This window comes from Mugil cephalus, chromosome 3 (assembly GCF_022458985.1).
Source record: "Mugil cephalus isolate CIBA_MC_2020 chromosome 3, CIBA_Mcephalus_1.1, whole genome shotgun sequence".
NCBI lineage: Eukaryota > Metazoa > Chordata > Actinopteri > Mugiliformes > Mugilidae > Mugil > Mugil cephalus.
Genome location: NC_061772.1, coordinates 16,819,355 through 16,843,252, shown reverse-complemented (window position 1 = coordinate 16,843,252; position 23,898 = coordinate 16,819,355). Strand labels below are relative to the sequence as shown.

The 23,898-nt window shown below is 42.3% G+C and overlaps 1 protein-coding gene across 1 annotated transcript in view; it reads left to right on the top strand.

Annotated features, from left to right (window-relative positions):
- Positions 1-1,041: 1,041 nt before the first annotated feature.
- Positions 1,042-23,898, top strand: part of LOC125004982 (collagen and calcium-binding EGF domain-containing protein 1-like) — a 33,589-nt gene continuing 10,732 nt past the window's right edge. Inside the window, exons 1-2 of the mRNA XM_047579849.1 lie at positions 1,042-1,364; positions 3,170-3,250. Of these exons, the coding sequence (XP_047435805.1) occupies positions 1,102-1,364; positions 3,170-3,250 (344 nt within the window). The 5' untranslated portion in view covers positions 1,042-1,101. The remainder of the gene's footprint in view (positions 1,365-3,169; positions 3,251-23,898) is intronic.

Genomic DNA, 23,898 nt, shown 5'->3' with positions numbered 1-23,898 from the left:
TGTTGTTGTTGACCATGGTTATCCCAAAATGTCACAAAAGAGAACTTCCTGGCGTATCTACATCTGCATTGACAAATATTTCACATAGATTCCCTGAATAGATTAAGTTTTCATCTCATCGCATCTTCTCCTACCGCTTATCCTCCGCTTATCCCTGGGGAAGGCTGGGTACACTCTGGACAGGTCGCCAGTCTCTTGCAGGGCTAACACAGAGAGACAAACAACCATTCACACTCACATCTAGGGTTAATTTAGAATCTAGTCCCAAATATTAAATATTGAAATACTGAAGATTAGTGCCTATCTTGACTCTGTGTTACTGACTAAATTTAAGGAGGGTCTAAATTTAGAGTGGTCAGATCTGTGTTTCACTAAAGATTTAAAAGACTTAATCCAGGCATTTTTCTGTCAAATACTTCTAATGAGCTTTTCTCTGGTCTTTGTGATGAAGATGTCTGACAGCTGCAGGCAGCTTACTGACTGCTAACAAAGACCACACCAGTGCAACTCTTAATTACCTGAAATGCAATTCAGAACTAATTTCAAATTCCTGCTCCTTGATAAATCATAGAAGCTCTCGGGACCCAAAATACATCTGGGATCTTCTTCTACAACGTCGGCACACTGCCTTCTCTCCAGATGAAATCCAAACATGGTTGCGCTGGTTTTAGCTACTCTGCTGCACATGTTTGGATCTTGTATGAGGGACTTTCCTCCACATTTCTAACTTTTTTAAATCACAGCTTATGTTAAAGTCTTTTAGTGGCAGTCTGCATCTATTAGACAGGTCCAGTGTATATGTAATGCACACTTTACATAGAGGATCTTCAGACAGATGTTTGTCTTAACAAGCACAAATGATTATATAATAATTAACAATTATTATTAGCTACATCATCCACATTCATTGGGCAGTGAGGGTGCCTACTCATTTACTTTAAGTCTCCTCTTTAGAGGCAGGAATGTAAATCCAGAGGGATTAGTGAGCACACATTGGGCTGTAAACCCTTCAGTAGCTCTCCAAGGGGTCTCTGCCTCAGTGCGTAAAGTTGGGAAGGGGCTCCGGACGCACCGCGCAGCACTTACTATCCCACAGGCTCCATGTGCGTCACCTCAGCGGGATACTTGACAAGGATTTCTGATATTTTGATACCCGCGCGGGTCACTGACAGAGGGAAACAGTTTCGTTTTGTGGATGTTAAGTGGCTCTCCCTTGAACAGGTCATCTGTCCCGGAGCGCAAAGGGGGGACATGGGTCAAATTTATGGTCCGACTCTTTTACCATTTGGCGCAATCTGTGCTTTTTTCCTGTGGGAATCTGGTGCCAGCTCTATCAGGACGACGCACGCTGTAGACACCTCCAAGTAAGAACTTGAGATGCTGATCTTAAAAATATCTCTAACTTGATGCGAGTGAGCGGTGTTCATGCTGATGAAACCGCGTCTTGTCTCATATACGTTTATCCGTTTTCACCGTGAAGTAAAATTCCGAGAAGAAAAAAAAAAGCCAGCGTTGTTGGTAAACTTTTAATCTTGAAGCAGCGTGCCTGAAATAAAGTTTACCGACCTGCCGTGGTTTCAAAGTAAACTTCTGACAACGGTTACGTTTGTTTCGTCGTTTTAATTTAACCTCAAAACAAATACTGCACTGTCAGATTAGCACACGGTGGCAAAAGCAATAAAAGCGTTTAGTCCATGTTTTCTGCTCTTTACGACAGTCCCTGACCGGGCTGTCAAAGAGGAGTCCCCTGGATGAACCGCTGTAGCGCGTCTAATCTAGTCTAATGTGATTTTCAGGGAAACGTAAAAAAAAAAAAAAGCAAAGGGAAAACTCCAAATGGTTGGAATCGGTCGCGGTGCACTGAGCCAAATGTTACTTGTGCTTAGACATAACATGACAGATGCTCTTATGGTGCCGGAGACAGTAGGTCGAGAGGTGAGGAGAGGATGTGAGTGGAGCACATGCTCCCAATGGACTGAGGAGAAGAAATCACCGAGATGCAAACCTCCGCGCGACACATTTAAGATCGAGCCGTGTTACTTCTCCACCTGCGAGACGTCGTGGTAGTGTATTTTCAGTTTACAAGGTTTAGTGTGAACACACCGGATTCAGTTACAGTGGGAGGAAAACATCTGTCACCTTGATTGATGGCACTTCTACTTAAAGATCATTACTAGCAGCGAGCAGTCCTTCACTAGAAAACAGACCATATCTCTAGTTCTTGTCAAGGATACATTGATATATCTGAGTAGGTATTTCTTATATAAATTAATAGCTTGAATTACTTCCTGACATTCACAGTGAGCTGTATGTAGTTTCCATTTTTATGGCATTTCTTATGTTTCAAACCCAAATATTTCTCTGACCCATACAAGCTTTCAGCAGTTCCTTGGTATTTACAGTGCTGCATGTCTGCCAATAAATAACAAAACACTACTGTGTGACGGATGTGACTGAGATCATTTAGTAAGTGTCTGTTGTATAATGTGTCCAACAAAATCATATACATTTGACAAACTGACTCGTTTCGCAGAATTTCTCATCGTGGATTGTAGTGAAAGCAAGGACACCTCATCAAAAACGTCCGCTGACGCGTTCAATGAGTCTCCGAGCTGCGACCAAAGATTATTTTAACTTATCAGTTAATTGGCCGATGATTTTTGTGATTAAATAAATTAATTCTTCTCTCGATAAAACGACTAAATAATATAAATAAAGTGTTTCATTGTTTTGCAGGAGTCAGTGAGAAACCATCAGATGGCTGGCTTTGGGCAACCAACAGTTCAAAATCCTCACTCCATTTTTCATGTTCAGTTTAAAGTGAAAAGTCAAACCAGCTTTTAGTAGACAAGTTGTTTTCTGCATTTAACCCATCTAAGTGAGCACACTTGACCACAGCTCAACCATTAGCGCACATCTCACTAAATCATGGCAAAGCTAGCACAATAAACAGTGATTCACATCAGGGCATTGTTGAGCAAGACTCGACCCACAGCTTTTAAATCTGGGAATATGAGCGCACTCTAGATCACTTCCAGCTCCTTATCCAGAACAGGACCTTTGCTACTAATCATCTGTTAAATCTCCCTCCCTCTGTTTTATCTGTCTTAGCATAGCAGGATCATTCGATCATATCTGCTCCTGTTCTCATGTCTCTTTCTGTTCTCAGGGCAGAGTGTCCGGATAGTAAAATCTTGACGGTGGCGTATCCCTGTATCAGATCCGGGGGGAAGAACAGCACTTGTTTCAGGTACGTCATGCAACTCAACTTTGAATCACAACTTAAATTTCTCCTCGGGCCCCTCGGGTTCAATAAGCCTGGGGCACCGAAGGGAACAGCAGGCAGTCACTGTATATTACACATTTATATACTGCACATTCGGCTCACTGTCCTTCCCAGGGCGGCGATTTACTTAAGATCGCTTTGACAGAACAAGTGGCTGTTGATGCTCGTGAGGAGAGTTGAACCTGACTTGGTTTCGGAGTTATTGAATGGTTTCTGTAACCACTAAACCACCCTGCAGTGTCATTTCTCAAAACTGTATATTTCTTTTTGGAAACTATACACATCCTTTTGAGGGAGAAAAATAACAATTTCCTGAAGACCGTCACTCAACACCAAATGATGATCTTTAGTGAAACTAACCGTGTCAACATTCGTCAGCCAACAGCAGCCATAATTACCAAGGAGGCAAGATGAGCTTTTCTTCATCCACCTTATATCCCTGATACATATCTGACACAGACGAAGTGAATAAGTTTAGTTATTAGCATTATTTCTCCCCGAGGTTTCCACTGCATTTCCACCGGCCTGGCTCCGTGACAGTAAACTGAATGTGAACTTTCTCTGTGGTCCAGAGCAAAAGCATTTAGGGAAGGCATCCCCCCTGGGAATTATGGGCCTGAATTATAACCTAAAAAGTAGAAATATTCTGACAGGAGAGGATCCGATTTGTTATTTTTGTTGCGCTGAATCCATTTGGGAGGACAGCAGACTCTTAATTAACAACACCAAATTTGGTTGCACCAGTGAATCATCAGTGCATGAAGACTGTTTTATGTATCTGACAAAGTCAGATCAGACAAATAAAAACGACAACTACAGTGAATAGAAAAGTAAGAGAGAAACATGTTACAGTGTTTTATAAGATCTGCAGAGACTGGCTCTTTTCTACCTCTTCTTTACCCACAGGCCCCCGAGTTTAATTTATGAATATGTCCGATATTGTATCCTATAAGAGTCTTGAAACAAAGGTTAAACGAAACAAATGAATTCAAGGCGGACATTATGATGGCTTATAAGACTTTCAGCTGGTGATACATCACACACGGCAACCATAAGAAATCAATGTAGATCACTCATTCTGACGGTGAGATTACTTTCTTCTGAAGTCAAACCCTGGCCGGGATTTGTTGGCTGGCGTAAGAAGATCCTTTAATAAACGAGGCACCAGGTTTGGTGTGAGGCCAGACCATGTGATCTGTTTACTGTCAAGGCTGGACTGTAAAGGGCTCGTGTCTCATTTAATCTCTGGCTGGAACAGGGATGTGTGGCGCTGGAGGAGGTGGATTAGATGAGGTTGTATTTTCCTCGACATGTTTTTCAGCTTGTGCTTTGTTCAGCACAGACCTGGATCAAGCACATTTAGCAAATTACTTCAGGGGGAAAGCAGATTGAGACATCGTGCGTGCACATAAATATTGCTTCCAATTCAATTTTTTTACTGAGGGGGGTATTTTGTTCAGACATGGCTGCCGAACCCACCGCTACGCACTTATTCCATCTGACTGAAAGTTTTTACTGTAAGTCTGTGGCAGCTCACTTATCTGGAAGGCTGTTCCTTCACTGATCCAAATGTGTAAGACTTTTGGTTTCTACACATCAACGCTCTCCAGACAGTAACTTTTAGCTACTGATACTCTGAAAGGCAGAGTATGCAGTTTACAATCAGTCGCCACTGGTTGTTATTATCGTTATTATTATTATTTTATCCAAGTGAGGCTCCCTTATACTGGCAACTAATAATAGACCTAATTTTATTTCTTAAAAGTTGGACTACACCATCTTAAAGTGTCCTAGGCATCTTCCCTTGTGTGAGGTCTTGTCTGTCAGTTGAGTCTGTGTTTTATTGGTTTTGGGTGCTGTTGACAGCACCCTTTAGCACCTGTTTACTTGGATTAGATGGACAAGGGATCAGGAAGAACCTGTGCTGAATTACTGCGCATGGCGGCCAGGATGGATCCCATTAGGAAAGCAAATACAAAACAGACTAATTCCATATTGCTCTGTATAGTTAAAGATGTCTGGTCAAGACTTTTACGGGCTTAGCGGTCGTGCTCTCTTAACACATCACCACACACATGTCCGCTTGGTTGACCACTACCCCTGCTACTGTGGCGCTATTAACTACTTGAAAGTCTAAATCATTTTAAAAACATTCTCTCATCCTCTTGAAGCAGAGGTAGAAAAACACAGGCTCCTTAATTCTCATTTCTTGGATAAAAGACAACTATGCTGGAGGAATTTAGGTCCCTAGCAAGCTAGTAAATGTTGGCCTAATGTAAACGGTGTCTGGCTGGCTACCAGACTGTTATATGCTGGGTCATTTGGTTTGTTGTTCTTTTGAAAAGTGCTTTTCACTTTTAAAATTGATTGCAATGGGAAAGGGCTGCAACACATTAAACCTATCTGAAGTGTTTGGGTGGGATTTCTGGAGCGTAAACATCTCCAAATCCAATAAAGAGCATGTTAGAGGTGATGACACAAAAATAAACTTCGAAAGGATCCACGGTCTGCATCCGCACAGTGAGACTACTACAAAACAACACCTTTTATTTTGTCTTGAAATGTTACACCACACATTCACGTGGTCACTTAATTATTTGCTCGTTGTCCTTGGAGGTAATGTCAACCGTATAACGCAGGGAGGAATTTGCAAGACATGCTAACAAATTCACCTTATGCTAGAGCGCATTGTCGCACAGTTTTGTGCTTTTGCTCATGGCGGCGTTAAATAAAATGAACAAGTACTCCTCAGATACAAGAATAATGTTTTTACTCCATGTGGAGAAATCCGAAGCTTGACAGACCTGCCGTGCCCACTTACGACTGCTAAGCTATGACTGGACAAGTGCAGTTTTTAAACTGTATTTGACCCACACCTGGTTTGTCCAACAGTCAAATCTCTACCCACAGCGCTGCGCCGTCCAGACAGGCTGTACGTGTTCCAGCAATGTCTGGTTCTCTTCTCTTATTTCTTCACCTCGCACTACGGTCTCGCATTCATATAGTCTGGGAATACGCAGTATCTCCAGAGTTCTTATTGAAGAAGGCATGTTAAGCTTTTGGACAAATTTACACCTTCCTAAAGAAAGTGGCCTTAGTTTCTATAAAAACAAGAGAAAATGATCAAATTCTCGTTGGGCTCAATGAGAGCTGCTTGACTGGGTGAGATTTTATGCAAAGGGCCGTCTGATGTTAACACTTATTTCTCTGCTGATTTACTCGTCTAAACATTAATCACGTTCCCTTAACAGAAACATATTGGTCCACCCGGTTGTCAGTGCTTAAACGCTCTGAATCCCGCGGCGAGTAACTGCTCATTCTGTTGATCATCTTTTTCGCCTCCCTGTCATCTTGGCGTGCTTGCCGTGAACAAGACTGTTAGTTGAATTCTTAAAATGAAATGTTTCTGTCTCGGAGGGTTTTGCGGTGCTGTGCAGCAGTAAACCCACCCCTTTCTCACCATCTAAACAAAGACTGGATGGCTGCTGTCTCCCCCAGTGGTTTTCAAAGCAATGAGGGAGGAATCAGCTCAACTTCTACATTTCTATTGTTCTGCCCATTTTGTGATCTGTCCTCACCGGAGGTCAGATTTCAACCCATGCCAAGCCAAATATACCTAGATTATGACTGATGAGCGTGTGTATGAGCTTGCATGTTTACGCATGAGCCTGTGTAAATTGTCTCTCTCTGTACTGTCGGCGCTGGCGGTGACAGCTGTTTTATGATGATGAGAATTAATTTTCTGCCGTCACACACTCTAAACAGTCTCAGCTGCGGAGTCTGATGGGCTCTGCTAAACTGTAAACCATTCGTGTGCTTGACTGACACGTTCTGGTTTAAATACCCTGCAGGACTCATTACTGCAGCAGATAACACCCACAACATCATGCTACAGTATGGGAGCTCAGGCCGCTCAGACGAAGCGGGGCTCGGTGATAAATGCTATGGAGACATGACTGATCTTAATTGTTTCCATGCTTTATGCTACTTTTGCTGTTACAATGATCCTCCCCTCCTTGTGGGATCGTAACTGTTTTGTATTCCGTCATGTCCTCGGAGTTCGTAAGCAGTGATCATATCCTGCACCATTTCACACAAGGAAGGGTGTGATAATGTTTTTTTTTTTTTTTTTGCAAGTATAGTGACAAAACCTGTAATTTGCATTCGCTCACACTCTGCAGGGGAGCCTGACTGAGTTTTACTACTTCACACACCGAATGCTAAATGCTGCCAGGAAGCTACTTTTGAATACGTGCAACAAAAGTCAGTTATTTAAATTATCTGGCAAAAAAAAAGCTACATATTCTTTAGGCTGGATATATTCTGTGTTATAATCATAGGACGCTGACTCCCACATGAGGAGGTGAGGCAGCAGGGCCATTTATATGTTGCTGACACAACGTGCAGAGACTTAACAGTGATGCCGCTTTCACTTTCCCTCGAATCCTCTGATAACACGGGGATTTACTCTGACACAATCAATCTTGGATGGAGGAGACTGAAAGGGATTCCTTGTTGAAGGGAAGAAAAAAGAAAAAGATTATGAATATAATAACAAAAAACGATGCGGATGAGTGGAACGACAAGTGGAGGCACTGGAAGGGAGAGGAGTCAGGCCTGTGTTTGGGCCTGTATTTTAATGCTTGCAGTGATGTTATCTTCAGGAATATCATTAGACTGACTCTAAAACGTCTCTGCAAGGGTCTCACTAGACTGTGGAACCTTCTACACATATTTGCCCCCAGATTGACTCGTCTACTCTGTTTGTTTGAAAAACGTCTGTAGAGGTATTTCTTGAATTGCTCTTTACTCGTGCATTATGGAAATATAGTCTTTACCATCACTAGACATTCACTGTTAGCATGGAGGATCTAACAGCAAGTGAGAAAATTCAATAACTCTACGCTAACCTGTGTAGAAATAACCTTCCAACTGTATTTGATTTAAAGTTTGAATGTCATGGGGTTACTCCTCAGAGAGGGAAACACACACTCGAGACGCGCTTTTGTTGTAACTGTTCGGTACAAAAAGAGCTTAAGACACAATACAAGCTTTAATAATTAGAGGTTTAGTTAAAGTCGGCCGTAGATTTTCAACCACAACGACTTCCTGTCTTGCCTCATTATGCGAGTCGTGCAGGCTTTGGCCCTGCGAATATGTGAACGCGTGCTGACATCTGCTCCGAAAAAAGGCAGCCGCCCCTTTACACCTGGCAGTCACATGTGTCTCGTATCAGACGCCGTCTGGCCGCATTCGGTTTCCTGAAGATCCACTTTATTAAAGTGATGATGAATCCAAGTTGCTTTCGCCACACCAGTGCTGTGGTTCTGATGTCACTCTGATTCGATTCAGACTGAAATATCTCAACAGGCCGATCACCGTGAAATTTAGTGCTGCTCACTTTGGTGATTTTTCATCTTTTTTTCATCTGGTGCCACCATTCCTGCACAGTTTTCAATTATCTAGACAAATGTATCTTTTTTTTTTTTTAATTTATTTATTTTCTGGAAGGACTGGTATAAAATGAAGTACTGACAGCTAAGGCTCCCAGACGATTCCACTCCATGTAATCACATTCTGTCACAGACGTTGAAGGCCTGTCACGAAATGCCTGAAAAGTGGATACTAGTGGTTTTAAAGGTCATGCCACAGTGTATGTTTATAACGTAATGTCAAACAAATGCGTGTGTGTGTTTCATTTGCTTTCCATATCTTTTGGTTGGAAAGGACGGGGTGAAAACATTTACATGTAGGGAAACTCTGTAAGTACTCTCGGAGAGGCATAGATTCGTTTACAAGTCCAAGTACAATTACCCCTCCACCCCCCACCCCCCAACCACAGCTGCCCTGTGTGTCACCCAGAAACATTTAAAGTGTTCATTACTGGGACTCGGCTGAGACTGACTGATCTCCAGGCCTGGACTCCATCTCCTCTCTACAACTTCCCTCTTTCTAGTTGGACCCTGTTGTGCTCTGGACAGACAGAAGCCAGGCCTCCGTCTAGTAGCCTGAGTATCGACGCTGGGGTTGAGGTCAGGTCAAATGCAATAAACAACAAGAAACATACATGTTAAATGTTGTTTTGACCTAATTGCACGGCGCTGACAGCTTTGTGCTAAACAGGTAGTTTCAGTGCTGAGAAACTAATCATGTCTGATCACATTCGGGGGAAAAGTAGCAAGTGTGACAGGATAGACTTCAGGCTGCCTTAAACTGGCCCTCAGTCCTTATTTGTGTCTCTGGTGTCATAGCACCACGAGAGATAAAGACGTGTAAAGTTTCAGTAATTAAACCTCCCGCAGTAAATAACACTGAGTTGGAGGCTGAATGACTCCCTGACTTTAAAACTGGTACAGACTGAATGATTCACGGATTGATTGACCTGCTGGGATGATTTATTAACTTAGTGCAGCTGTGGTCTGACATCCAGGTCACATGACATACAGTATATTATGCATGTGATGCATGTGTGTGCGCGAACTTTGCTCTATGACATCGCAGCTGCAGGATTACAGATAATGAAGTGTTATCTTAGGGTTTTAAGCTGTCTCTCATCTCCTTTGTTTTCTACTGGATTTACTGCGGCACAGTTGGCTCTTACCTCGACTCTGAATCCTGCAGGATAACTGCACATATATTTAAATTTACCACATACCCCCACGCAGTGATGCACATAGAATTACACTCAGCAAAGCTGTGCTTCTTGTGTGTCCATGCTGCAACAATGACTGGAGTCGTTTGAATCAGTTTTTAGATTCTTGGCTCCTACTTCGAGGCAGATACTTTCCCACCACAAGAGGAATCTTTAGTGATGTAAGCTCACTTTGACTGGTCCATACACAGGGGTGGAGCGTTTGCATTCAAAATGTCTCGTCATACAAACAATAACTCATCACTTACGCTCCATAAAATGTAACCAAACACTGATATTGGCCGACAGAGTAGTCAGGGCTTTATTTGAACAAATGTGAGACGTACTTGTATGAATTTGTGTGTTGCCTCTTCAGCATTTCTATTGGTGCTGTAAATGCAAATAGGAAAAAAAAAAAAAACAATTTGATTGGAAAATTATGATGGTGAAGAATTGCATAACTGTACCTGAGTCAAAATGTTAACCAGGCTAACCTGAAGTTTATTCTGAAAAAGTCACCAGAAGTCCAGAAAACATCAAACTATTTTAGGCATATAATGTAAATGACCCCGAATACATGTGTTACAGTGCTGTAAGAGGTTACAAGCACCTAGTTGTTATTCATGCATTCATCAAAATAAATCATCATTAGAGACACATTCAAAAGTCGAGTCTATCTCTCACAAATGGAGAAGCCTTCTTTAAACTTCTTTGTTGAATCTTAAAAAAAAAAAAAACTTTCTGGGAAGATGGCTTATATGAAAGTTTTCAACACAATCCATAAAACTGTTTTCTCTGCCCAGTTTTTGGGCTTGACGCTGTGCTCAGTCATCAGAAATCTCTTCTGAAGGTTCTGCTCTTTCTCAACCGTGCGATGGAGGCCCGTATCGTATATCTGAGACGTGGGTGGTTTCGTATTTTGTCGGTAGTGACATTTGCTTAATAGATACTGTGTGTGCGTTTCAGTCATCGTTAATGGAACAAGTTAAGACACGGATCACTAAGAATGTATTTACTTTGTATTTTTTTTTATTTTTTTTTATGAAGGGAACCATCATCATACACCCGAATGGGACAAATTATAGTAAAAATATATATAAAAATATGCACAGCAGGGAGAATAAATGAAGGTGGTGAGATGGAGAGGAAATAAAGTGAAGGAGGCGTGTGGGGAGTTTGGAAGGAGAGGTATTTTTTTTCAACCAAATGAAATAAAGTTGCACCCCGGCAGGTTGACTGCTCTTCTCAGTGGGGGATTTGTACGTCGACGTCTATAAAAAGAGCAGAAAGGGGAAATCAGAGCTGAGGGGGAAACTACAGAGTGTTTTTTCTCTCTTTTGTAACATCCCATACATGAGTGCATGTGGTGGACCGCTGAGTGAGACCCTGCTGATGGGTCAGTGTGGGTGAATCAGATGTTCCTGGAGGACAGCAGCTCCGTTCAGCACACGTCCAAGTAACTTTCACTCCCATTTCTTTACTTTAATCCATCATCATCCTGTCTTCCGCCTAAACGTCCATTTATTCTGGCTCTGTCTTGCTTTGTTTTGTCTCTTTCCGCCCTTCTCTGTATTTCCACATTAAAATTTAATCACGCCATCTTCATTCTATTTTATGTTTTCTCAGTCTGTAGTTTCTCTTTCTCTCTCTAAGTTCTTCACATTCTCCGTTCCTGGTTAGTTTGTGAAGTACAGAGCTGCTGCTCACAGTATCTCTTTAGTCGAACTAGCTACCTTGGTTGTAATTGTAGAGGAACGGGGATTTCTCCACTTCCACAGTGCCTGAACTCACCATGGGAGATCACAGAGAAATGTTCAGTTACAGTTGTGGATACTTTGGAAAAACGTATCAACAAAGAATGATGGACAATAACTACGTCTACTGTATAAATCCAGTATTAAATATATGAACTACCCTTTTTTCTGGCATACATACAATGTAATGAGTAAAATGTTCAGTAGACTAAGTACATTTGATCTGTAATTTTCCTTTCTTCACGAAACAAGAACAAATGATATATTTTCACAATAGTTTCTATTTATAGGGATAGAGGTGAGATATAGGTAACGCAGGAGAGAGTACAGGAATGACACGGAATAAAGAAGTTAGTCACATGGGCCCTACCCGCTTCAGGATCATCACACAGCTTTTGTCTTATTCAGCTATCCTGTTGGGGCACCTCTTCTGTATCCAACTCCTAATATTCATAAAGCATTGCACAAAACAACCTATTTTGTGTGTCTCTGCATTATTTTCCTTGTGTTTCCTCACTTTATTTGCTTCCCTGGAGTTTCTTGTCTTGTTGTTTTCCTGTGTTTTACCTCTTTGGTTGTTTGATTGGTTTCTCCTTATGTGCTCCGCCCTCATTATTTTCACCTGTATCTTGTTAGCTCCTCTGCCGTGTGTGTATGTGTGTACTTGTACAACTATCTTACCAAGAATCAGTTTAAGTTTTGTACCATCAGATTGAGGACATTTGTGTGAAGCGAGGACATTTTGGCCAGTCCTCACTTTTTCGGCCACACTTTTTGGCTGTTTTGGGTTAGGGTTAGGCATTTAGTAGAAATGGTTAGGGTAAGGGGCTAGGGAATGCATTATTCCAATGAGTGTCTTCACAAAGATGGCATATAAGCATGTGTGTGTATATGTATGTATGTACAGCTGTCTTTCTGAGGACCGTCAGATTGAGGACATTTGTGTGAAGCGAGGACATTTTGGCCGGTCCTCAGCTCTTTATGAGGCTGTTTGAGTGTTAAAACTCAGTTTTAGGGTAAAGGTTATAATTACGTTATGGTTAGGGTTGGGGTAAGGCTTAGGGTTAGGCGTTTAGTTGAGATGGTTAAGGTTAGGGTAAGGGGCTAAGGAATGCAACATCCCTGCAGCGCCTCTGTTTTTTAAAATTTTTTAGTCGTTTTGCTCCCTGGTTCTGCCTCCCTCCCTTGCTACTTTGCGTGACATGCAGTTTGCATTTAATTTGGCTTGTTTCTTCTCAGCTGTGCCAGTAAGATGAAACAGTGTGATAATGAAGCCAACTGAGGTATTTACAATTGTGCTTTTCTGACTGTAACATGTGAACACATACACAGTGTTGAAAGTTGAACCCAGTGAGTGCTGAGTGGAGGCTCATTGTAGCAGTATTCCAACCTGCCACAAGCCTGTTGTTGCAACATGCAGCCTACACCAGGACTAACTATTGACTAAAGGGGGTTTGTTGTCAAAAAGCAAAAGTAGAAACCTTTGTTTTCCTCAGAATAATTTAATGACTTTTCCGTCAGAGATCCCGGTAATTTATTACAGTAAAGTGGACAAACAGGCAGCTTGAATCACTGAGCGACTGCTCATCTGTGTCTGGTTGTAGAGACACAGAGCTGCTTTTTAGAGTAGTTGATGAGAAGCAGGCATGTGCATAAATGTGCGTGTGCATGTCCACATGTTCTCTCTTCTGTGTGTTATGCGATGGTGTGTGTGGCTTGTATGTTTCGGGCTCCGCAGTCAGAGGTCCCCCCCTTTATAAGCCATAAAACAATCCATTACACCACCATTAAACTTCCCTCTGTAAGTATGGTGGTGTAGGTTTTCTCAGTCGAATTAAATGTGTGCACTGTCACCTACGTTTTGATAGAATTAAATGAGCTTTCACAATACCTGAAGTACACCCTGTAGTATTTTCTTCCTAACATCGTGTTTGTACACGCTTTGGTCATCGCTTAGTAACAGCGTATCTTCAGATTCTCCAACAGCACCAGTAGGCCTAATCTGTTAAGGCGGCAATTGCTTAGTGACAGAATTAACACATAATGGACTAACAATAAACAGTGAGATTAGGTGTTGAAATCAGTCTTGTCAAACAGCAGGAAACCCTGTGACTAAAGTATGGAAGGAGGTGATTTAATTTTCCTTTGAAACAGGTAACAAGGACCAGATGCGCCCGCCGTCGTGTCATATGTTTGGACATATGTTTACGAGCGGTATGTGCATGCGTCCATGTGCGCCTTGTTATACCTCGTAGATGTCTGGATTGAATAGCTCCACATTTGTTACTTTCATGCGAGCATCTTCCATTGTGTGTGGGCGTGCACAGGTGCACATGCATGAGATCATCCTGTGTGCTTGTAAATGTGTGCGCACAAGCGCAAGTGCTGCCAGTGTTACCTTAGATTGTAGATGTCTGGTTGTATTAAGTGGGACATCATTTGATAAACTGTAAACATCTGTGTGTACTTATAGGCTGTGGACATGTTATATATGTATATATGTGTGTGTGTGTGTGTGTGTGTGTGTGTGTGTGTGTATGCTAGGGATTCAGTGCTCTCTACTATTTATCATGTGGGGAGGATTTTATTGAGGCACTGACAGCTCTGCGTTTAGCTCAGCTTTCATCATTAACGCAGAGGACAAAGTAGTTTTTCGCTCTCGGCTCATAATCTTTAAACATCTCTGGCCTGGTGAAGTCTCGGCTCTTGTCAGGTCCGCCGAACGCGATCCGCTCTCGGATTGTTTACTTTGCATCCAAAAGTCCACAGGGGCATCCTATTCAAACTATCACCTTCTTTTCACCCTTTGGCGTGTTCTCCCTGTGTGCTTTGGATGGTGATCAACAAAACCCAGGCTGTGGGAACGGTAACCTGTTCCATTTTTCTCACACTGTGGGTTGACACAAGGTTCTTTCTGAGAAGCTATATGGCGCTCTGTGCTTCGCCCTTTAATTTCAATGAGAGGCACTTAAAGCTGTCCTCTGTCTTCATTTTCTCAGAGAAGACTTTTACGAGGCCTTTGAGTTACGCTTCCTGTGTTTAATGGAGGTATAATTGTCTTCGTAGAGCTTCAGACCGGAGTCGGACCTCCCCAAAAGTCATCATCGTCCATCTTTATCTGATTAGCGCACACCTGAACAGCCCTCTGGACAAGTACAATGGCGCATTTTTTTTTTATTTATTTTTTTTTTTGGCAAACAATCTGCTCTAGATTAGCTTTTTTTCTGTCTTTCTATGGCTGCGCTGTCACTGTCAATGCCCCAGCAAAACAAATCACCAGCCAATTGATAGCAGACTGGAACGACATTGTTTTTGGGCCATTGTTTGAAGTTGACAAGCCCCGACTGGGTGCATGTGTGTAGATGCATAGACCTTTGTCTCATGTAGCACAATAGAAAACTGAGAATGGAGGGAGTGCGGAGTTCAACAACTGGGGAGTTAAAACTGAAAACGGCAATAAATCTTGCAGTACCTCCAGGATTTTCTAGCATCAGCACAGTCGCAGAGCCATTTAGAAAACTTGGAAGACCTCGCTGGTCTTATCAGCCTCTTACTTTGAGCCTCAGTTACAGTTTCTTGTTGGATGTTTTAGTGGAAGTTCCTCCTTAAAAAAACAGCCTTTCCTGTCTGGCATGAAAACTGAACTAGACACATCATTATAAGAAATCTGTCATCGGCATGACCTCACTGCTTAGCCGTTTTCTCTCACCCTTATCTAGCATTCAGTCATCCCCTGTGGTTATGTTTACTTTCTCCTCCATTCCTTATTTCTCCATCACAGTGTCAGTCATTTGTCCTTCCAGTTTGTTTAGCCCAGCGTCTTTTGCTCCCATTAATATCTTAAAAAATTATTATCCAAACATCTTAGGAAAATAAGTGTGACTTCTGACAGCTTCGCTCTTTGTCACTCACATACTGGCGGTATGCATCCTGACAGCGTTTTATGCCAAAACATGATGCAGTGAGTAATGGTGGAAACACTTCGGGTCTGGAAAAGAGCAATCCTGCAATATTTAATGTTGCTTGCCAGAGACTTTCACAATGTGGGCACTAACGTCTGGTATCAGTAGGTCAGTGAGCAAATCAAACTCTTTAAAACAAAACAAAACACAACGGCCGTCACAGACATTACAGAACTGTCTGCAAAATATCAGTCAATCTGACAGAAAGACGTATTTAGGTGACATGCAAAACCAGCGTGGATCATTACAATTGAATTATCAAATCACTTGCACAACCAGGTATATTTACTTCAAACCAAAAAGCTGGCCAAAAAGACTTTATATCTGGCAGTTTTTCATGCATTAACTCTCAAATGCTTCCACATATAGCAGCAGCTTGTCAATCCATCCCATCTCCTGTTCCATATGTTCTCCATCTAAACGGTCTTTGCTGTCGAGTCGGATGCCAAACCTCCAGCTCCCTGCAGACTTAGACTTGGGCAGAGTTGATCGTATACTTGTGTGTGCCACGGGAAAGCGGCTCAAAGGGTCAGAGATGCCGCATTCCTGCAGAGACACTGAGCCTAGACAGGGTCACAAAGGCCACAGACCACAGGGAGAGAGCTCCATCAGCCATGGGACACACACTTCAAGACGTGGGCCCTTCTCCGTCTATGGTCTCGAAATCATGAGTCCTCTTGTTCGACAAGTTCAGTCCAGTCAGCTGGACGTGCTTTCACTCACATTTTATCAATTACAGTTTAATGTGTTAATTATTATGAGAGCTGTTTATGCTGCTGGCCGTTCCGTCTTCCTGGCAATTTTCTGAGTATTGAAACGAAAATTCATTTTCCCCATAAGTCAAACTGATGAATCTTTCAGTGTGATGCAAAGATGATTTTAACTGAAGACAAGGTGAATTATTATGTTTTGTGTCATTCGTTTTTCATTGTCATCACTGGATGTTTTATATCTGGAAAAACTTTCGTAGAGCCTGCAGGCGTGCTTTGCTTGAGACTGTGGTGCATTTATCCATTGATTGAGGATGAACAAGAATCATGGTATTTCACCACTGACTCCAACATAAAATAATAATAACTCTTTTTGGAAGATAGAATTTATTGGAATATCTCTTGCCACAAGTATGTCCAAAGATAAAGTTAAATGTGACTCTGCTTCCAACGTCAATTTTGTGGCCTTTACCGATGACTCAGGAAAAACAAAATAACTTCAGGCGACATGTTCAAAGATAATCTGGCAAGGCGCAGATTATCTGTTAGACCCATATACAGTGTTTCCTTTTTCTTGGCAAGCTGTTTAGGAAAATGCATTCACAATTATATAACTCATAATTATTTATGTAATAATTATATAACTGTGTAAAATTCTAAATATTCTGATTTTAGGAATTACAGCTACTTTAATGGGAAGTCCCCCCTTTTTTTAGCAGCTCAAAAGTGATCAGACATTTGAATCAAAAGCTGCTTCAAGGATAGATGTGGGCGATTCCTTCATTATTTCATTATTATATAACTTTCGGGAAGCAGAGTTTGTCCTGGAGGTTATTCTGTTGCATTAGTATTGAGACGCCTGCAGTCTGGTTCTCTCATGTTAGCGTTCGTCTGTTAGCAACATTCTACGTATTGGTACTCAAAGCACTTTACAGACACATCAAGCTGTTTCCTCTTAGAAACACACGCACGTTCACACACATATACAAATACTGGATGCTTTTCACAGCTCTAAATAGCATGCATGGCGTCCTATGGATGGGACTGTATTTAAGAATGGTTGTAATTCCTACACGTTTCCTCCAATGTGGATGGGATATCCTCACATTAAAAGTGAGGGTCTGTACTTTATATTATATTCTATTTTCATGATATAACTGTAACTTCAGTATGCTTTGATCAACAGCTAAAACAAATAAGGAATGCAGTATGTCAGTGGTGAAACAGATATGGATCCAACTTGGAGTGTAGCAGTGGGTGGTGGGTTGGCAGGAAGGAAGGGCAGATGAATGGATGGTCTGAAGTGATGTGAGAGTTTGAAGCAGGAAAGCGGACAACTAAAAACGTGTGAATGACTGAGAAGCAAGCCGTGACGGACCAGATCTTTCTTCTTCTGCCTTCTTGAAACAAATGAAAATCACAACACCCCGTTGCCTTATAAAACTTTTCATCTGAATCCCCAATAATTAGATTGAAAATCTGCCATCAAATGTGAAAATGAATCACTTGCACATGTTTCACTGAGACCGGGTTAGCGGTTTCCAGGAAACCATGTCGGGTAATTTACAAAATGTCACAATGAAGTGGTGAGATGCTGCATCACTCTCCGTCATCGGGCTTGGTTGATGATCTGGTCTGTGGTGTCTGAGGGTTTGTGTGTGATGCCAGCACGTACAAACAGGAAAGGGGCTCTGATGTAGGAACAGTTTCACACGTTGAGCCATGTGCAGAGTCACTTCGCCTGAAGATGAAAGTTGGCTGTTGATGTCTTCACACAGGAAGAAACAAGGGCGCAGTGTAGAAGCGACGGCAAGGCACAAAAGGTTTAAAGGGTGTTTTTCTTTTAAGAGTAGACTTGAGGATGGGAGGACGATGGAAAGATGAGGCGAGGTGAGGCATAACACAGAGGAAGAGGAGGAGTGCAGGTCAGCCTGTATACTGGTGGAAATGGTTCAGACCTCCAGTGCTTCCAGTCAAAGCTTCCTCTGTTAGGCCAGAGATCTGATGTCTCCCCTGAGGCCCGGGTCCTGGAAGTAGACTGGCAGAGCAAATAAACAGAGAGGAGGTGCTCACGCCGGCCATACTCACACCTTCGCATATGTATACTCACGCAAGTTAAAAAGAATACACACACGTGTAATTATAACACTAACACTAAAGGAGACGTGCGTGTTTTCGGGCAACACCTTCACACCTTCACAGGAAGCCGTCTTGAAGAAGGGCTTTGGTTAATATGCAGAGAAAAACCTAGAAGATCACAAAAACATATTTAATCTTCACGCAAGCGTTGGAATTTGATTCATCTTACGGATGTGTAGTGAGACAAATGTGAGGAACGCATGAATTATTGAGCTATAAATCTGTTTTCAGTGAGGATTTGAACACTCGCACACACACACATGCACACAAACACACACACACAAAGGGTGCATGGAAAGAACACCTTATAAAAATCTCTTAAAACCTCAAGCAGTCACAGAACCAGCTGAAAATTAGCACCACATTGAAAGGACAAAAACCAAAAACCACAACATAGGAAATGAAAAATACTGGCTCACGGAAGAATATACATACATATGAAAAGATGGACATGGCTCCCCTCCAGACTGTGGTTTTATTGTTGGTCTCGTGATGTTAATGTGTTTCAGTGTCATCCATCATCGCGCCATCGTACAAACACCAACCAGTCAAGTATTTTAACTGTCTGCGACTGCCCGGCGAATAAATCAACTACAGCACGGCTGATGAATGCAACATGCTCTAATTGCAACACGTATAAGGCCCATCAGTAAGAGGCATCCATCAAAATGGCAAGACGTACACACATATGCGCACGTGGCCAGTTTCTTGTCCTGGTGTGTCAAAAGGCCGTTGACCTCCCCTGAGCTCCGCTTCCTGTGTTCTTCCCGCCACGGTCCCAAGAGGGAACACACTAAGCTTACAACCTTCGTCCCCGTCTTGAAACCATCCTCCTCCTCCTCCTCCTCTTGTCAGTGTCCTCCTCCCTCATTTCTTACCCGTGGCATTTCCTCCCCTGTCATTTAAACATCCCCTTCATCCCACGTCTTTGCAATCTACACTCAAAACTGGATTAATTTCCAAGGACGAGAAGCGTAAAAGAAAGCAGTGCTGAAGCCGGTAATCTTTTTCACGTGTAGAAACTCTATCTACAAACTGGGAGAACAGCACTGGCTGAAAGAGAATGGGGCTTGTAATGCGCAGTGACTGCAGCAATGTCTGTCGGAAAGAACCGTGAATCAGGACCACTGCACTGCCTGTGTTGGGGTCTGCAAAGGTAGTCAGGTTTTCTCCTTGTGCTAAAAGTAATATCCTTTATAGCGCCTGCCTGCGAATGCACAAATAAATCACAGTAACGCTGTATCGGAAATCATAACAGCGAGCAGTCCCCCCCTGGACGGAGACCCCTTGCTAAAGTACATAATCTTCGGTGTAAAGTGATCCAGAACCAGGCCCGTCTCTGGAAACTGTCTTCAGATTTATTCCAGTGCTGCCATGCTGATTTTGGCAGCAGCTGCAGGAGAGTGGGGTTGTACATGGGGCTGTCTGCACCACTCACTGGGCAGGTAGCTGCCACCATCACTTGGGGTGACTGGTGGGAGAAAGTGGTTCCCAAAGACCAGAGGGGCTGATGTGAAAAGACCTTGCGACCTTTCTGTCATCCGTATTCTATCTCAGTGCATAGATAATCAGCTGTGAAGAACTGGCGGGTTGGCACGACGTACAGGATGGCCTATATAAGAACGTTAGAAACGTTAATACTGCAGACAAGTCTATGAAAAACAGTGCATATACCAACTGAGACGTATCCTGACAGGCTCTCTCAGTCCTTCAGGCAATCCAGTGGTGGAACACTGGAAAAAAAATATCTACTTGTAAACAAAAAATCCCATTGAACTTCGCAGTGCTTCTGTTTGTTTTGTTGTTTATGGCTGCGGTTCATTTGATTTCACCACATGAACTCATGAGAAAACACTTAACCAAGCGAAGAAGCCTCGCACGACTTTGTCCAACACACTATGGATAAATGTTTGTTTTGTAACTGCTTGTAGACATTTATGAAACTGTACCTCTTCTTCTTGTGTGAACTTTACTTTCCAGCAAACAAGCAATACTAATTACTGGCTAGTAAGGGACATTTTGACCCATTAAAGCTACTGTTCCATCGGGTCTTTGTTCATTGTCCTGGGGTGTTGTTACAGTCACGTTTTGATGTCTCATAAGGAAAAAGTTTGTAGCAAGACTCATACATGTGTGCAACAGTCAGGACATATTTATATAAGTTAAAGTTTGAGGTAACAGCGTTGAGTGTTTCGAGATATGTAATTGCTTGTTCGAATCTGAATCACATTTTAATCTTTGCGTGTAATGTCAGAACAGCCTGTGCTGCAGGCAAAAATCCGAGCTGGCACATCTCCAATAAACAGCACAGAGATAAATGCTCAGACAGAACGAGTTCCATGGAAACACAGACTCAGCGATCTACAATGTTAATGAGAGTAGTCTCCAGTCATGTAGATTTAATGCCGTTTACTATCATAGTTTAGCATATTACCATGGCAACATTTGCTTTACAGCTGACGTGTATGGTGTACATATTGCAGATAATAGGTATTGCATGTGTCCTGTAGGATCATGAATGTCGTCTCCATATTTGACCACTGGTCTTCTCAAAGTTATAGAGACATTTAACTTAAAACGACAATTTTAAGCCTCTTGGTAAAGCTGCAGAAGAAGGTTTCAAAGAAGACAAGAGGTCAACAGAAACGGTTGTTTGGAACAAAGACCATGTCCGGCACCAATGTTTTGTACATCAGCAATGATTTCATTTCTTTGCCAGAGCTGAAGAGGAGAGCAAGTGTAGAAACAGAGACAGACTGTAGTATGAGGAGAGCCTATGGTGGAGAAACAATGGTTGCAAATGTAACTTGGGTTCTATGAATTCTCTGCCTCTGACAATCAGAAACAGGAACTGGGAAGCTTCTGAGAAAATGTTTTGATGAACCAGATAAAAAACAAACTGTATTTAGAGGAATGATTGTAGTCTACGGCCAAATGGACCACACTGTAGCACTGAGTGATGTTTATTGCCTTTGTCCTTTATGATCACAGAAAAAAAAACTTTATTTGAAGTAAGCCTCAACAGACAGATGGTCCTCTTTGGATGTGTAAACGTGGCCGTTAAAGGCTTTGAGCGTTCCCAGCCGCAGCAGGAATATTCCTCTGAATGAAATAAAAGACGGAAAAGTTGGACACTTAATCACGTTTTATGGACAACAAGAGGTCAACGACATGTCAGTCCTGGGACTGGAGCGACAGAGACAGCGATTATGTCAACAACTAGCGAATCTATGGAGTGCACAGTGAAACATGAGGCATGTTTTGAGTCCTAGAGTCGAGTAAAGTGCGTTGAGATTACGTGAAAACGAAGAGGAGGAGAGGGAGCTTGCTAACGTCACGGATCTCTCCTCTAATAAACCCCGACTGACATTAAACACACACACACACACGTATAATTGCAGCATGTACAGATGTATTCTCACGGACATGAACACACACTCTCCTGGGTTATGGAAAGCAGATTACGGACTTTATTTTTTCTTTTTAAGTAAACGACACCAAGAGCCAATTACAGGTGCCAATGTAAAACTTTTGTGCCAGCAAAATAACACTACAACTTCTAAAACCATTACATACACGGATAAACTCTCCTGATTCCCAGCACACTCACCCCTCTAAGTTCACATACACTTGTCAAGACAGATTCCAGTGTAATCGTGCGGTGTGTTTTAGAGGCCATATCACGTTGACCGGGCCTGTTGCTTGTCTGACCAACATACTTTCACATTCCAAAACAAAAACGCACGGTCCACGTCTCACTCCACCCGCAACTTCTTGTCCAGACGACTCGGCCTGCCCCATCCTGTCCGTCAGACACACCCAGAGGAGACCTGCTGGGACTGGCATGCTGCTTTCTGACCTATATATTGTGATGTTGTTTTTTACATTTTATTATAGGTGTGTGTATGGACCCTCACCTTTCTGAAACCAACTGGCACCAACTTTCTTCTCAGTTCCGATGCTCGGTTTGGACGTCAGCAGTTCGTCAGACAGTGCGTGATTAAACATGTGTGAATGAAAAATGTAAATATGCCAGTGTTAGCAGAGTTGCTAGTGTTTAGCTGCAATCCCAGGACAGATGTTTAAGTCCAGCAAAAGAATAAAACTACAAAAATACAGTTGAAACTGAGGGATACAAAGTTCGGGCGGACAAGCAGGCAGACGCTCAAAGAAAATACCACTTGCACACACAGAACAGGTTGCAGACAAGTGCACAATGGATCTGATTGTGACAACATTTCTGATTTAGTAACAGACAGTTTTTGAGTGTGAGTTTGAATGTTTTGTATGTGTCAAGACTCTGACGGAGAAGGCTGATGTGCTGAAGATGCTTTTCCTCACTGGGATGATGAAATCTCCCTCTGCAACTGCACTGAGGTGCTGCCATGTGATTGACTGAGAAGGGTTTGAAACAAATCGTGAACAAAATTGTTAGCATCTAATTAGCACTTATCTCAATGTGTATCTGAGTCTGCTGGGAATGCCACCAGTTCTACACGTGTAAAAGAAATTAAGATGACATTAATTCTAGTATTTGTTAAAATATTTATATATTATCTCTAATTAATCCAGTGGTTGTTGAGCTATTTGACTTCAAGTCTCCAACATTTCATGGTAGCACCGTGCTTAAAAATAGTATACTATATGTACCGTATAACTTGCGTGCGTTGTCATAACAGCACCAGCTAACAACATCTCTGAACTCCAAACTTATAAGTAGAAGCAGGTTGCTGGCTTCAGTCTTTTGGAGTTGGAGGATGAGTGCATCTATATTTGGCCTGATCTACTGTGACAAAACGGCCAGATCCAGCGTACAGGGCGACATCAGTGACAATAACTGCGACAAATTCTGTGTCCATGCGTCCACAAAGGTGCAGAAAACATTTTCATCAGTAGCCAAGTTTACGCAGAGACATTTTTCTCATTCCTATTGGAGGTTTCAGCCATTTTACAGATATGTGACATGAATTTTTGATGGACCTTTTTAAACGGTTAAATATTTCTATTTCTTTCTGCCGTCTAAGCGTGCGATAATGTCTACTTCTTTCAGAGTTGTTGTTAAAAACAAGCTCTCCATGGAAGCAGCTGAGGAAACTTTACTCGAACGTCACTTCGCATTTACGTCAAGACAGAGCACGCGCAGACAGAACGGAGCCTGACTTCATTCCGATTCACCGTTTACATGGCTTGCGATCGATTTGGGGAAAGGAATATTCTACCCCTGTGAAACCGAATAAAATTTAATTTGGTTTTGGCCTTTTTATTCCAACTGAGGTGCTTATATGGAGCATTTTCATTCGGTTTGGGCTTCTAAACTGACTGTAATCGGAATATTTGGCTCCGCGTAAACCCAGCGAATGTGTCACAGCTAACATCTATGTGCGAAGCCTAAATAAGGGAAAAAAGGAAATGTAAG